Source organism: Danio aesculapii, chromosome 18 (genome assembly GCF_903798145.1).
Source record: "Danio aesculapii chromosome 18, fDanAes4.1, whole genome shotgun sequence".
NCBI lineage: Eukaryota > Metazoa > Chordata > Actinopteri > Cypriniformes > Danionidae > Danio > Danio aesculapii.
The window spans coordinates 40,663,132-40,677,636 of NC_079452.1; the positions used below are offsets into that span (position 1 = coordinate 40,663,132).

Consider the following 14,505-nt stretch of genomic DNA (forward strand, 5'->3'; position numbering starts at 1 on the left):
TTTATTTATTTATTTATTTATTTATTTATTGAGTAAAGGCTATGCAAAACTGTGGAACACAAGCGAAAACAGCATTCCCATCATATTCCCATACCAACAAAGACTGAACTATATGGCCTTAGGAACAAGAGTGATGTGACTAACCCCTTTTGGACAGTAATAGTAAACAGCTGTAAAATTAGAATGAGTTTACAGGTAAATTAAAAAAACGTGCTTCACACAGGCAACAACATTATGTATTTATTAATTTTCCAGAAAAGCACCATTCACACATCCATTCCAAAATACCAGTAAATTCTGTGATGTCATTAACCAGAAGTGACCTCTAAACGGTTGTGCTTGTTGTTATAAACACAACGAGTGTCAGTGTTGATGGTTTATTTATTTATTTTTTACATTTTATCTTTCCTATTCATGCAGCTGCTTTTAAACCAAAATACTGACCTTGAGGAGATCTGTTTTATTGAATAGGATCCAAAGGTAAAGGCGCTAACTGCAGATCACAACATAGTTGTTTACACATACATATCACAGAGATTTGTGTAATAGACATATGCAATTATGTGTACTGGAGTCTGGTCAATTTCTCTCCTCTTCAGGTGCATGCATGCAAAGAGTGTCGAATATTTAAATGGGGTCATAAAGGGATGTGCAGGTGAACTTACAGTGGTCTATAATAAGCATTCTTTTTTTCCATAGTTGGCACTAAGTAATAACCAAGGAGTGTTCCGTGATAAATAAGTAGCAGTTAAATGTGTCTGAACAAAGCATTGAAGGCCTTTTATTTTGGTCAGACTCAGCAGCTCAGAGTGAATGCGTCATCAGCATCAGAATGTTCTGATTGACCCAGAATAGATGTCTCATATCAGAGCATTCTGAACTTGTATGAGCTCATACCGGCAATTTTCCGTCTGCGTTCACACACAGCAGAGTTCTGGCAAATTACTGGTAATGTTGGAAAATTGCTGAAACACATTTTTACTGTATGTTTAAGGAGGAACTGTCCACTTAAGATCATTTTATGACAATTTGCTAGAAAAGTCTATATGTGTGAAAGGGGGTAAATGAATCACCAGGGTAACTAGCAGGGGTAACCAAGGGAATAAATGTGAGTGTGGCACAAAGCACAAGAGAAGAATATAGGAGATAACAAGGACAAGACCAAATTCAACACAAGAGCAGCAAGGACTGTCACAACTACAGTGTTAATTAAAATATATTTAAACCATTCATTATTCTATATACTGTAGATCACATTCTCTATGTGCAGTGTTGAGAACAAAGTAACATGTTACAATCGTAAGTAATTTTTCTGAAGAAAAAAGAAATAAAAAGCAGGAAAAGTAAAAAAATGTTTAAAGGAAAGTAATGTGAAAGTATGTATTATGTTATTTTTGTGTGTTTTTAAGAGTAAACTAGATTTTATCAAGGCAATACCTCCCACCAGTGCTGATTTACAGCCATATCGCACTGCTACGAGTGTGATATTCCATTTATACAACAGTTTGATGGCATAATCGTGTATATAAAACAGAAAATCAAACACAGAGAGTCTCAAAATTCTTTTGTATGAGGAACTACTTTCTTTCGCCATTCATACACATCTGCAGCTGATGTCAGAACAGCAGAAACTGTTGCTTCTTCACAAGCATCACTTTAGAGCTAGTATTTGAACAATTCTCTAGCGTAATGTCTAAAGTGATGACGAAACAGGTGATTTTGCTGACATTTTAATATTATAAGGCTGAACGGCATGACACGCCATCAGTCTAGAGACATTTTCCGGTTGATATTTCTCTGTTACAGATAATTTCTCTGTCGGGATAATAATTAATCCTGAAAAAGCCAAAGCAACGCAAACACTACCAAATTACTGTCGTGTTTGCGATAAGGAAAAACGCTAAACACATGCGGGCATTTCTTCTTTTTTTCTTTTTACTGAACAAGTCTGCAGTAACAAAAACTGGAGACTCAATAGAAACAAACAGATGGCCAACCAAAAAGAAACTCAAGGTTATGCAAAAAGTGGCTAACACAAAATACATACACACCTGATATCCCATCCAGATCCCATCTCACACTTAATACAGTGCAATTACTATGGTATAAATACAGCAGGGCAAAAGAGAGAGATCGATTTACCAGTTTTATAATGATTTGATCAGCTGTAGTATTTTTATGCGGAGTTTTTCTCCTCTAATGGCTTATTATGCTGTCTCTGTTGCCATCTTGTCGTGTAACCATCTTCGTGCTGCTCTGTATGACAGGCTGATGGATGCTGACGCTATATATCTCAGAAATTATATTTTAAAATAGGCACTATCCTTATAAATAAACTGCATAGTTGCAATCTAAACAACCACATTCTCCCCTAAATCAGAAGTACATTGTTGTCCAACAGCAGCAATATTTGTCAAACTGTAGTCCTCTGCTTGCCACTCATATGGGCTGAGTAAGAGTGAAGAGGCTTTACAAGTTCTGATATTGTGGAATATTGCACGGCTATCAGCCAATCAGATTCGAGAACCAGACAGAACTAACACTTAATATTTGAAAGGAAGATGACTTGTTTAGAGGGTAATACATTATTGACATTAACATTATCAGCCATTTACTTTAAATAACATGTGAATTTAAAAAAGTATTACTAGATACGCACGCTGAAATTCATGCTTTGCTAAGTTCCAAAAAGTGTCCGATTACAAATAATATCTCATTGCAACTTAACATTGTCACAGAAGGTTCAATAGGAGATATTATCATTTTCTTAAATTGTTTGTTGTGTACTTCAGATCAACTTTTTAGGAGTAATTTTAGGAGAAACATTTAGCATTTACAAGCTCTCTTTAAAGGACCAATTACATATCTTAATGCAGTATAGAAATGTTTATTTTGGGCCATACCTTCATAAAATGTCACCATATTTAAGTGACTCCTTTGAATGTTCCCTCACAAGCAGCATCACAAATCTGCATGGCCCTATTTTAGTTATCATAAAAGTCTTGGGAAGTGAAACTGCAGCAGCCTCTGTCTACTGATGAAGGGCCTTCAGACTATAGGGAAAGTCTTATTCTGTCACTCGAGAGGCTGTGAAGTGCAAGCATGTGAGAGAGGTTTCCGTAGCGTGAGAGGCACCTGCATTGTCTTCCACGGTCACATCAGGAGAGACCCTTCACATGCCTCTCGCTTTCTAAAGCCTTCTGGAGTGCCTTTCACCTCAAAAGCGTTCCCGGTTTGGCTGCAGGTTGAAAGTGTGTTTTTTTTTTCTTTTAGAATCTCGTTAAGCTGTGAAAACACCAAGCAGCTTTTTTCTTGCATTCCCAGTTTGAGATGTGCAATTTGAGATGTTGTAATTCAGGCAGAGTTTCTCGAAAGGTCATGAATGTTGATTTGATTCAGTGAACAGATGTCAAGATGAAGGGGGAGTTGCAGTATCAGGTGCACATTTTCGCAGCTATTTGTTGCTAAAGCAGTAGCACGGATCAAAACGAATCTCCAGTGATGCCTTCACACTGCGTTATATTACTGATAATGAATGGCATGCCGAATAATCCCAGTCATTCTTGACTTCTGGTTGTCTCTGCACCGGCGGCGCTGTAAGAAATGATTTATCTCGCTCAGGCCACATTCCCTGTGTTCTGTTACTGGGAAGGCTTTAAATAGGTAACACCTACCACAAACACTCATACAAATCCAGCCTGTTCTCTCAGGTTTTGGGGTCTAGCCTCAGGGTTGATAACTTCCCTGTTTGTCACACTGCTGGTTGCTTTGTGAACTCGGAGGGATTGGGGTCTTATCAGTGGTCTGGCAGGGCCAGAGTATCAGCAGCCAACAAAGATTGAATACATCCATCTGACCGCTTCACTACCCCAGATGATTAAACGAAGCACGACCGGTCAGCGATGTGAAAGATGCACAGTGTGAGGCTGTGTGGATGAATTTGTGTGCCCAGAGTAAACGTTTGTGACAACCTTTGTTTAATTGTTTATTCCACGCATGATAAAAACTCTCCGCTGTGATTGTAACAGTGATCCATCTGACGGGCTCACAAGGCTCTCATTGGAGCTGAAGTAATATGTAAGTGATGTAAATGCTCCGTGGCCTTCAGCAGACAGGTACAAGCTCGGCTCCTTTGAGCACACTTGTTTTAAGGATACAGGGAGCCAGGTCTGTGCTTCTGAAGTACAAAAACAAAGAAGAAATGAAGATCTATTTTCAGAAAAGGATGAAGCATACAGTTTGTCTGGCAGACTGCAGGAGGGATGTTATCTCTTTTTAGGAACACATTCACTGGCTTTTTTGGACTACTGAATAAGTAGTTTTTATTTGGAGATGTGGCTTTAGAATTTAAAAATCTATACTCTCTTGTGTAATAAAATAACTGAGGCTAGAAGTCTTTTTTCTACTACCCGATGTGTGTAGAAACACACATAAGTACAGTTATCTTTATGGAGGCTTCCCATTAATAATTGATAATAGGTAATACATAATAGGTAAATACGTAGGTCTTGTTTTTTATACAGTGCAACTTGCTGTACATTCCATCTCTCTACCCCAAGCCTACTCCTAAACCCAAACCTCACAAGAAACCATGTGCATTTATACATTTTCAAAAATGTCTTTGTGGTGGGGAGGGTTATGTTCTGACTGCCCACAACGGTGAGGAGAAGGTTGAGAGACCGATAGCTGATAAAGTGGATCAATCAGAATATTAATTAATACCTGTTTTCTCTCAGTGATTGGGCTGGGGAGACGCTTCAAATAGGAGTTGACAGACGGAGACAAGAGAAAGAGACTCTACTGATTACACAACAATAACTAAACAAATAAAAATCTTTGTGTTACCTGAATCGCCAACCCTGCCTTCTTCTTCCACACTTCAAATAAAATTCATTACAATCATGCCGAAACCCGGGAAGCAGAAGGGAAGACATTGCTGCCAGCATGAATACTCTTCGCCAAGTGATTCAGGTGCTTGTGGGTCTCCGCACAGAACATCATCAGGCTCTCCTGGACATGCGAGCAGAACAGGAACAACGTTTCCGGGACCTGGTAGAAGCCCAGTGGGAGGACCGTGAGATTGTCCGGAGTCTGTTGAACCAGGAGATTCGGTCTGTCACAACATCTGCCGCCCACCCTCCCATCACCTTACAGAAGATGGGGCAGCAGGATGATCCGGAAGTCTTCCTATACCTGTTCCCCACCGTTACGGACAGTCTGAACACACCCTCCCTGCCACAGTCATTCTTTGAGATTTGAGAGCTCTATTTTTTATCCCGACCAAAAATTTTTCCTTCAAGTTAAACTTTACTGGTATCGCTATACTTGTGGGGACATTTGGTACAGGTATCTTATGTTAATTTTTAGGCTTGAATGAAAATAAAAGAAGAATCGACTGTTGTCTTAGGATGTTGGATCACACTGGGTAATTGGCTTAAAAAGACAGAGTAATCTTTTTAAAAAAAAACATAAAATCAATAAAAGATTAAGTTAACACCTCCTGAGTGTCTGCAAGAGGTGTGTGTAGACAGAATTGGAAGACAGATGGCAAGTGAAAAAAATGAGTGTTAATGCTTATCAATGGTAGATGTGCCACCTTGAAATTAAGGATTTTCTTCATTGTTAATCTTGGAAGGCTCACAAAATTGGTTCCAAACTCAATGGCAATACGCATTAAGTTAGGCAATGGTCTCAAACTCGATTCCTGGAGGGCCGCAGCTCTGTACAGTTTAGCTCCAACCACCTCCAACTCACAGCTGCTTAAAAGTCCCTAGTAGTGTTGAACACCTTGATTATTTTGATCAGTTGTGATTAGGGTTGGAGCAAAAATGTGCAAAGCTGCAGCCCTCCATCAATCGTGTTTGAGACCTATGAGTTAGAGGGTAGACCTAGTGCTAGTTTCCCATTCGGGTTTAAACTGCTTAGCTATGCTTTTCAAACTTCTCTTATGCATCTAGCCACCCAGATCCAGCAGCACCCTCTTCAGGATGCAAATGACCTTTGCAACTGGCCCCCTATTCCCTACCCCCTAGACAGCTCTTATAAAGGGAGCACATCTCTGAGGCATAGAGGGGGTGTTCACTTCACAAGCCACTAAACAGAAATGATAGCAGGGCTGATGGGAAACAGAGCTCATCTGGCCTTTCTAGGAACACTTCATCTCCCCAAACAGGCCTGTGACATTGGGCTGGATTGAGCAAGGACTATGGAGATTTGCGGCACTCTGAATAGAGTAGCTTTCCGTCAGTGACAAAACAGAACAAGAGCTGTTTCATACAGGCTTAGCGTAAGCCTTATCTTTGACAGAGGGACAGAAAAAAGGGTAGGAGGGAAGTGAATGTAAGACAGAGATTCTGTGTACCAAACAAGGATGGAAGAACTGAACTAAACAGAAGGAATTAAAATTGATGCAGCCGCAGGTAGACCAGCTCTCCTTTCATTTTTCAAGGTGGCCCACAAGTTGGCGGAAAAGCAATAGGTGCCGGTCCTGCTGCCTGTGCTAATCTCTCTAAACATAAGAGTCACAATTGCAGAGATCTTCTGTAGTCAAACCTTTAGTTTCAAGAGCAATGAATTCAGCTCAGCAACAAGAATAGTTGCCTTTTTCCAATTGCCCAGAGAACACTTGGTTCCCAAATGATTCAGCTTACTCCCAAAGTTTGTTCTCCATTTCTATCAATTAATCAAGTGTAGTTTTGGCTTCCTTGCTACTGTCACCTATGGCTTGCTTGGATGGTGGAGCTTCAGTGGAGCGTCCTTCAACAAGGACATTTGTATTAAAAGGAACTAAACCAATTTTGAAATAACTAGAACAAGCAACTCCTCCACTGCTCATTCCCTCTTATTATTTGAGAAATTGGAAAAAGATCCCAAAAAATCATTGATGTTGGCTACAGACTGCATATCCATATACTTTGCCACAGTACTTGTGGTAATGTGAATGACATACTGTTATATATACTGGGCTATTTTATATATATATATATATATATATATATATATATATATATATATATATGTATATGTATATGTTTTGAAATGTTGCAAATAGTTGCTTTTTCTCTAGTTTCAGGCATCAGTGAATGAAGGATCAACTGGAGTGGTAGTGAACCTGACCGTGGATGATAGAGATGACCCAGCCACCGGAGCCTGGAGAGCCATCTATTCCATCATTAACGGAGATCCCAACCAGAATTTTGAAATACAGACCAACCTAGACAACAATGAAGGCATGCTGTCAGTTGTAAAGGTGCGTGTTATCTTTTCCAGTCATTGATTTGGCACAGTTACTTTATTGCTTTGCAATGGTAAAGACTCACTAAGGCAGGGGTTCTTAATCTCGGTCCTAGAGGTCCGGTGTCCTGCAGATTTTAGCTCCAACAGATACACCTGGGCTAGCTAATCAATCTCTTACTAGGCTTTCTAGAAACATCCTTGCAGGTGTGTTGAGGCAAGTTGGAGCTAAAATCTGCAGGACACTGAAACTTCAGGACCGAATTCTTAAAAAAGAATTTATACTTCTTGTACTTAAATCTATTATGTTAATAGTTTGCAATTTGAGATCTTAACTACTTATCAAAAGTGGTTGAGCGTTTATTGGGGACTAAAAAATGCTGTTTCAAGCTCAAGGATGGAACATTCATTAACTTCTAATGCAGAAAAAAGCCATTTAGCTGTTAGAGGTACAGTTTTTGGGGTATGGATGAGATGCCCCATCATCCTGGAATTTGTATGCAGAGTTCAGTTCAAACCTGCATAAATACACTTTTCTCTAACCAGTCAGGGTCTTGTGAATTTTCATAAAATTCCAAGCAGGTGTCTTAAAAATAAACTTCAGGTAAATGGCCCTCCAGTAGCAGGATAGGTTGCCCTTGTTGTTCCTGTTGTAGAAGTCATAGAGTCATTCACTTGCTCATTGTTCTCAAGGTCATTGGTGTCTTTCTAGACTGAAGCTCTGCCTTTTTCCAATTGCCCAGAGAACACTAGGTCCCCAAATGATTCGGCTTTCTCCCAAAGTTTGTTCTCCATTTCTATCAATTAATCAAGTGTAGTTTTGGCTTCCTTGGTGCTGTCACCTATGGCTTGCTTGGATGGTGGAGCTGCTCTTCAGTGAAGCATGCTTCAACGAGGACATTTGTATTAAAAGGAACTAAACCAATTTTGAAATAACCAGAACTACACCCACATTTACCACTATTCTGCTACCAGTCTTATAAATTTAATACATTCCACTTAAAAGAAATACCTTTTATACCTTCCTTTTTATCCTTGTTAAGCAGCAACCTACATTATATAAAGCACTATAGAAATTAAGGTAACTTGACTTGATTTGACACCTGCTTATTACATTTCTTTTATTTGATTTCTCTTTCAGCCTCTGGACTATGAAAGTTCAATGGTTCACACGCTGCTGATTAAAGTGGAAAACGAAGACCCCCTGGTTCCTGACATTGTGTATGGGCCCAGCTCTACAGCGACAGTTTACATTACAGTTATGGATGTAAATGAAGGACCGGTGTTCATCCCAGATCCTCTGGTTGTCATCAGGAGAGAGAATATCCCCTTAGGGAGCTTTGTGGCCATGCTGAATGCTACTGACCCGGACTACCTACAATCCCAGAGCATAAGGTTGGTGGCGATATCATTGGAATGATTATGACCTTGTTCCAACATTGATCACTGGCATTTGTTGCTCTATGTCCTCCATTGGGGACACACTATTGCATCTCGACTAGTTGATAGTCATCACCTGCTGGCAAAGCAAAAGACAGCATGAAGGGTGCACCACTGGCACAAAGTGGAAGCTCATGAGTGCCTTTCTGATTTCTATAATTACAAGTGGAACCAAGTGCATCGTTTCCAGAGCCAATATTGCCTGTTTTGTTTCAATTTCAACTGCTTCTCTAGAAGACATGGGAAGAGTAAGTTCTACAAACTCTGAAACAAACAGTTCAAAACTAATTTCACAGTTTAAAAGTTTGGGGTTCTGAAAAATTACTTTTGCCTGGTTACAATCTCAGAAGAGTCTGACAGGGTAGTTTGTGGTGACAGCACAAACTAATCAAAGCCTCAGACGAGTGGGATAACATGACCCCTGCCACTTACACATGGCTCAGTGTGGTTATTCTTGTCTTACTTTTCGCTGTCCTTATTCCAGTACAGAGAAATGCTTGACATGTGAGCACACAGCTCTGCACGAGAAAATCTGACCATCTGTGCAGACATTCAACATGCTGCCCAACTACATGATTGACTAAGTACTTGGAGTCACTGGTTCTAAGAGACTTGTGACAGATCATTACTTTAATGTAGCTTTTAACTTTCCTCTAAGCTTCATTACCTTAATGCATGGGCTTATATTTTGACCAAGTGTGATAGTAATATACTTCTTAGGTATATGGTTGATTTGTTGTTTTTAACCCTTTGATGCGTATATTGGTCAGTGGGAGCGTATAAAACGTATAGTACTTGTAGTAGTTCTCACCCTCTTTTCTTTCCCTACTTTGTTCATTCCCTCAGCCCTCTTCATCATGGTTGTGGTGGTGTGTACACATTTGCATTTGTTATGTAATCTCAGTGTAAGCTGTGCCACGCTTGTTCAGATCAGGAGAATTTAAACAGGCTCCTGTGATTTGCCATGTCCGCTGAGCGAGTCTGAAACTCTCAGTGCTCTGCTGTGATCATGTGCTCTGCCATTATTACTGCTCTGTCCCGCTAGTTAGAGTGAGCCCCCCTCATCAAAAACCATATGAGCTCTCTCCCTTCTCTTTCTCATTCTGTCCTCTCCTCATTCTTCATCTCTTCTATATCTGTCCTCTCGCTGCCTGCCTCACCTCTTTTGATCTCCTTTTGCCAGTAAAAGGTTCTTTGAAGTACCATAGCTTTCACCTGAGGCTATAAGTGGCAGAACTGAGTAGGAAAAAAGAGCAGGGTGCAGGAAAATGAAGGGGAAGGACAGAGAGAAAGCTTGGGAGGAAGCAATGGTTGGAAGACAGCACATGCTTTTTATATTACTTTTTTGTTTTATGAGGTACATCTGTCTATCTATCTGTCTGTCCGTCCGTCCGTCCGTCCGTCCATCTGTCTATCTCTCTATCCATCTCCCCATTTACCCACCCATCCATCCATCCATCCATACATACATACATACATACATACATACATACATACATACATGTATCCATCCATCCATCTTTCAAATTCTCTATCCATTTCCATATACATCTATTTCTCCACCCATATCTCTCCATCCATCCATCCATCCATCCACTCATCCATCTATCCACCCACCCACCTAACCACAAACCCAATCCATCCATCAGTCTCTCTACCCATTCATCCTTCTTCCATCCATTCATCCATCCATCTCTCTACCCATCCATCAGCCGTCCATCTATCCATCTATCCATCTCTCTACCCATCCATCTCTCTACTTCTCGATCCATCTCCCTATCCATTCATCCATCCATCTATTCATCTCCCCATCCATCTGTCCGGCAGTCAGTCCGTCCCTCCATCCGTCCGTCCATCCATTCATCCATCCATCCATCCATCCATCCACCTATCCATCTATCCATTCATCCATCAATCCATTCATCCATCAGTCCATCCATCCATATCTACCCATGCACTTATTCATCAATCTATTCATCCACCCATGCAGATACATTGTGTTTTATATCTGCTATCCATTCAACTGTATCTGTCATTTCATCTAACGTTTTCTTTCTTTTTTTTTTTGTTTCCCTATAATATGGTTCTGATGGTATTTTAAGTTTTGTTAGCAGAAATTGCCCCAAAGTTCGCCCCAAACCAAGGACAAGAAGCACAAAAGAAAGTGAAACCCCATCGATCTATCTGTCTACCTGTGTCCCATGGTACTTCTTAAGGACTGCACTGTAAAAGATATGTAATCAAGTGCCCTTGATAAAAGACAAGCATTAGATTGAGTGATGGTCGTAGAATTGCTAAACTTATCAAGGACTAAAGACAGTGGAATTGATATTGTGAGTAACAGGATTATTATAGCCATTATATGTAGACTTACAATATGAACCTTGGAGAAATGTGCACATTGATTTTGGAAAGCATCCTGTTGTTTCCGTTACTTTGTATTCTGAAAATGTGGAAATGGTTCTGCTATAAGAGAAAAAAGGCAACCATTGTTAGGTTGTTTGATGTCTCTTCTTTTTAATGTATACTCTAATTTCATTCAATATTCGACATTTTCTTTTGAACTAACAGAATTGGCATCGATTTTTCCATACAGACATATTGTTCTGTGGATTTGTCATAAAAAGCTTGTACAGGAACCATAATGCAGAAGAGTGCTTTTCACATCCTGCCAGTTTTATCTCTCTATTGATGAAAGATAAAAGGAAAATGGGCTGGAGGGAATCAGTGGAATTATTTATTAGAGTTACAGATTGTTTGTTGTTTATCGATTCAGTCTCTTTGGTGAATTACAGGAAATTTCCCTGATCTGAGAATGGTCTGATTGTTTAGGCTCTTACAGATATCCATACATTAAGTTTGTTTTCTTTTCTGTGATGAAACCTGCCAAACTTCATAATCCTTGTGCTTTTTGATGGCACCCTGCTGCAGATATGTTTGAAGCTTTCATTTAAACTCAAATCAGTCTTTATCAGACGTTCCTCTGAGTTCAGCTTTAAATAAGTAATTCAGAAGAGCATGTCAAACAAGGTTAAGATTTTAGGGGCTCTGATGTTTTGGCTCAAAGAGATTTATTCCATCTCTACCCCCTTTTTTAGACACTGTCAGTCTTGTCAGGGTAAGGTAAGCTGTGCATCTAGCCTGAGGGAAATCACAAACACAGACACTATTGGAATTATTTGAAGGCTCGTCGGGTGCACGCTCCCTCACCGCCACAGGTCATTACGAGTGATGTTGAGGAAATGGGTGTAATCCACTTGGTAAGAATTTGTGAAATAGATTAGGTTTTATTTGCATTACCTTATATTAGCAAAGGTTTAGATTTATTGGCACAATGGTTGTGTAATGTGATGGTGCTGATAATGGAGTGCAGATCCAAATACAGGGTTTATTAGGAGAATAGTGAAGCAAGCAACGGTCAACACAGGTGCAAACAGATGTAAACATGCAAATACAGAGTCGTGGTCAGTAAACAGGAGGATAGTCAAAAGGCAGTCTGCAGACAGGAATACGCAATACATCAAAGCAAGAATCGAACACGGCAAGACAAGCAAAGGAAACACATCGTAATGTTAACAAACAGACTCAGCACTGATGCGTGTGTGTGTGTGCGCGCCTTTTTAAAAGTCCATATAATCAGTCCTTGACAATCCTTTCAGCTTTGAATGTGTGCAATCAGCGGAATCCGGAACAGGTGCGTGTTAGTGGTGCATGACTGAATCTGTTGTCCATATAATGGCGGATTTGAAGTTCTATGGCGATCTGTGCGTTTACCAGCATTCTGCAAGGATTAGATCGCTGATGATTGTGACAGGTTGCTTATAGAGAACTATTTAAAATGTGAATATGAAACAAGTATTGTATACACACTTTAAATATTGTTGGGTTTCACATAATACCTTCATGTTGTCCCAACACAAATCGATTAAGTTAACTTAATTGTTTTTGCAAATTTAAGTGGATTGAACATAAAACAAATAAAACAAGTTGTCCCCAAAAAAACTCATTTTAAATAAGTAGTTTGAATAAGGAGCGAAAATAATTTTTTGAGTGTGTTAAACTTCACAATGTATAAATATATTGACACTGTATTAATGTAGTATAAAAGTACTGTAGACTTAAAATTTGTGATAAATCAGTGGCCATATCAGTTTCGACTGATAACTGGATATCTTCAATATTTTCATAATCTGCCATAAGACAAATTATTGGTCAATAAAATGGTTTTCTGATGAGTGCTTCTGAACATTGAACTCAGTCATGAAATGACAACACACAGAGCAGGCATGTGCTTTGGAATTGTTTTTCAATGTGAAGGAAATGCATTTTGGAATGCATTTGTTTACATTTTGTTTTTGTAATCAGACTCAGAAAGAAATCTAATTCAATTTGTAGTTGCTGGTGAATGTATTGGTTATTATCTTTAGACAGAATTATCCATATCAGGTTATGGTTAGGATTAGTGTTCAGGGTTTAAGGTTTGGTTTAGTGTTAGTCAGTGATGGGAATGATGTTGCTATATATAAACAGTGATACAAAATGTCAATAAAATGCACATTACCATAACTGAGAACACTAAAGCAGTTTTCATGTGAGCAGCGTCTCTCCAGGACCTCTCTTTCTCTGGGGTGAATGTGTGTGTGTTCGGGGCTGGGGTGGGACACATAACCAACCAGTGATAATGACTGGTGTGTCTGTGAATGTAGTGTAACTGAGAAATATAAGCACTACTTTATTTATTTTGATATGTTGAATTTTGGGCATCACAGTGGCGCAATGGGTACCACGATCGCCTCACAGCAAGAAGGTTTCTCCGGTTTCCCCCACAGTCCAAAGACATATGTGAAGGTATAGGTGAATTGAATAAGCTAAATTGGCCGTAGTGTATGTGTGTAAAAGAGTGTGTATGGGTGTTTCCCAGTGATGGGTTGCAACTGGAAGGGCATCCGCTGCATGAAACATATGCTGGATAAGTGGCGACCTCTGATGAATAAAGGGACTAACCTGAAAAGAAAAGGAATGAATGAACAAATGTTTAATTTGATGGTTGTCTCTCACATTGTCCAACAACAACATTAAAGTAGTGTAGTGTACAATGTTTTATATTTATTTTATAGTCATCTGACTAATCACATTTAACACAATAGATACTTTCCTTGTAATTAGTTACTTTTATAATTATGTAACTCATTAACTTAGTTACTATTTGTGAGAAGTAACTATTACTAAAATTACTCTCTTAAAGGAACGTGCCCAACACTGGTGTTAGTACTACATGAAACTACACATTTTAAGTCAAAGAGAATTATCTACAGTATGAAATCAGTGTCTTTTATCATAATACATTTCAGATTAGCATGATTGTGTGTCAAAGTGTCATCCATACTGATTGTAGTCTACACTTATTTTTATGCCAAACTATTTTACAATCTGCAATGATCAGAACATAGGATCAGTGCTCATAACAAAAGAAAAAAGTATCTTTAATAAGCACAGTCATGTTTCCGCATCTGTACGCCTTTAGAGCCATTAAAACAGCTCCACTGAACTTTCATATATGACATCATCTCTATTAAAAAAGTGCACTTTTAACTGTTTCTGAACGTGGTTATGTTGTCCACCCAGGGACACTGGAGCCTGCTGTGGCTGTTGCTCCCCTGCGGAGTATCATCCACATCCAAAATGTAGTGCTTTCCCCTGGATCAGTGCAGAAATCCCAGCTCAACTCTGCTTCAAAGTCATCTTTGAGCTGAGGAAAAAAGTTTCAGAACAGCCCAGTATATATAATTCTGAGTTTGTTCCTCCCTTTGGCTGTGCTGCAGTTTAAAGCTC

The 14,505-nt window shown here is 39.4% G+C and overlaps 1 protein-coding gene across 1 annotated transcript in view; it reads left to right on the forward strand.

Annotated features, from left to right (window-relative positions):
* cdh13 (cadherin 13, H-cadherin (heart)) overlaps positions 1 to 14,505 on the forward strand; it is a 582,964-nt gene that overhangs the window by 476,356 nt on the left and 92,103 nt on the right. The window contains exons 9-10 of the mRNA XM_056478107.1: positions 7,067 to 7,249; positions 8,375 to 8,628. Coding sequence (XP_056334082.1) covers positions 7,067 to 7,249; positions 8,375 to 8,628 — 437 coding nt within the window. The remainder of the gene's footprint in view (positions 1 to 7,066; positions 7,250 to 8,374; positions 8,629 to 14,505) is intronic.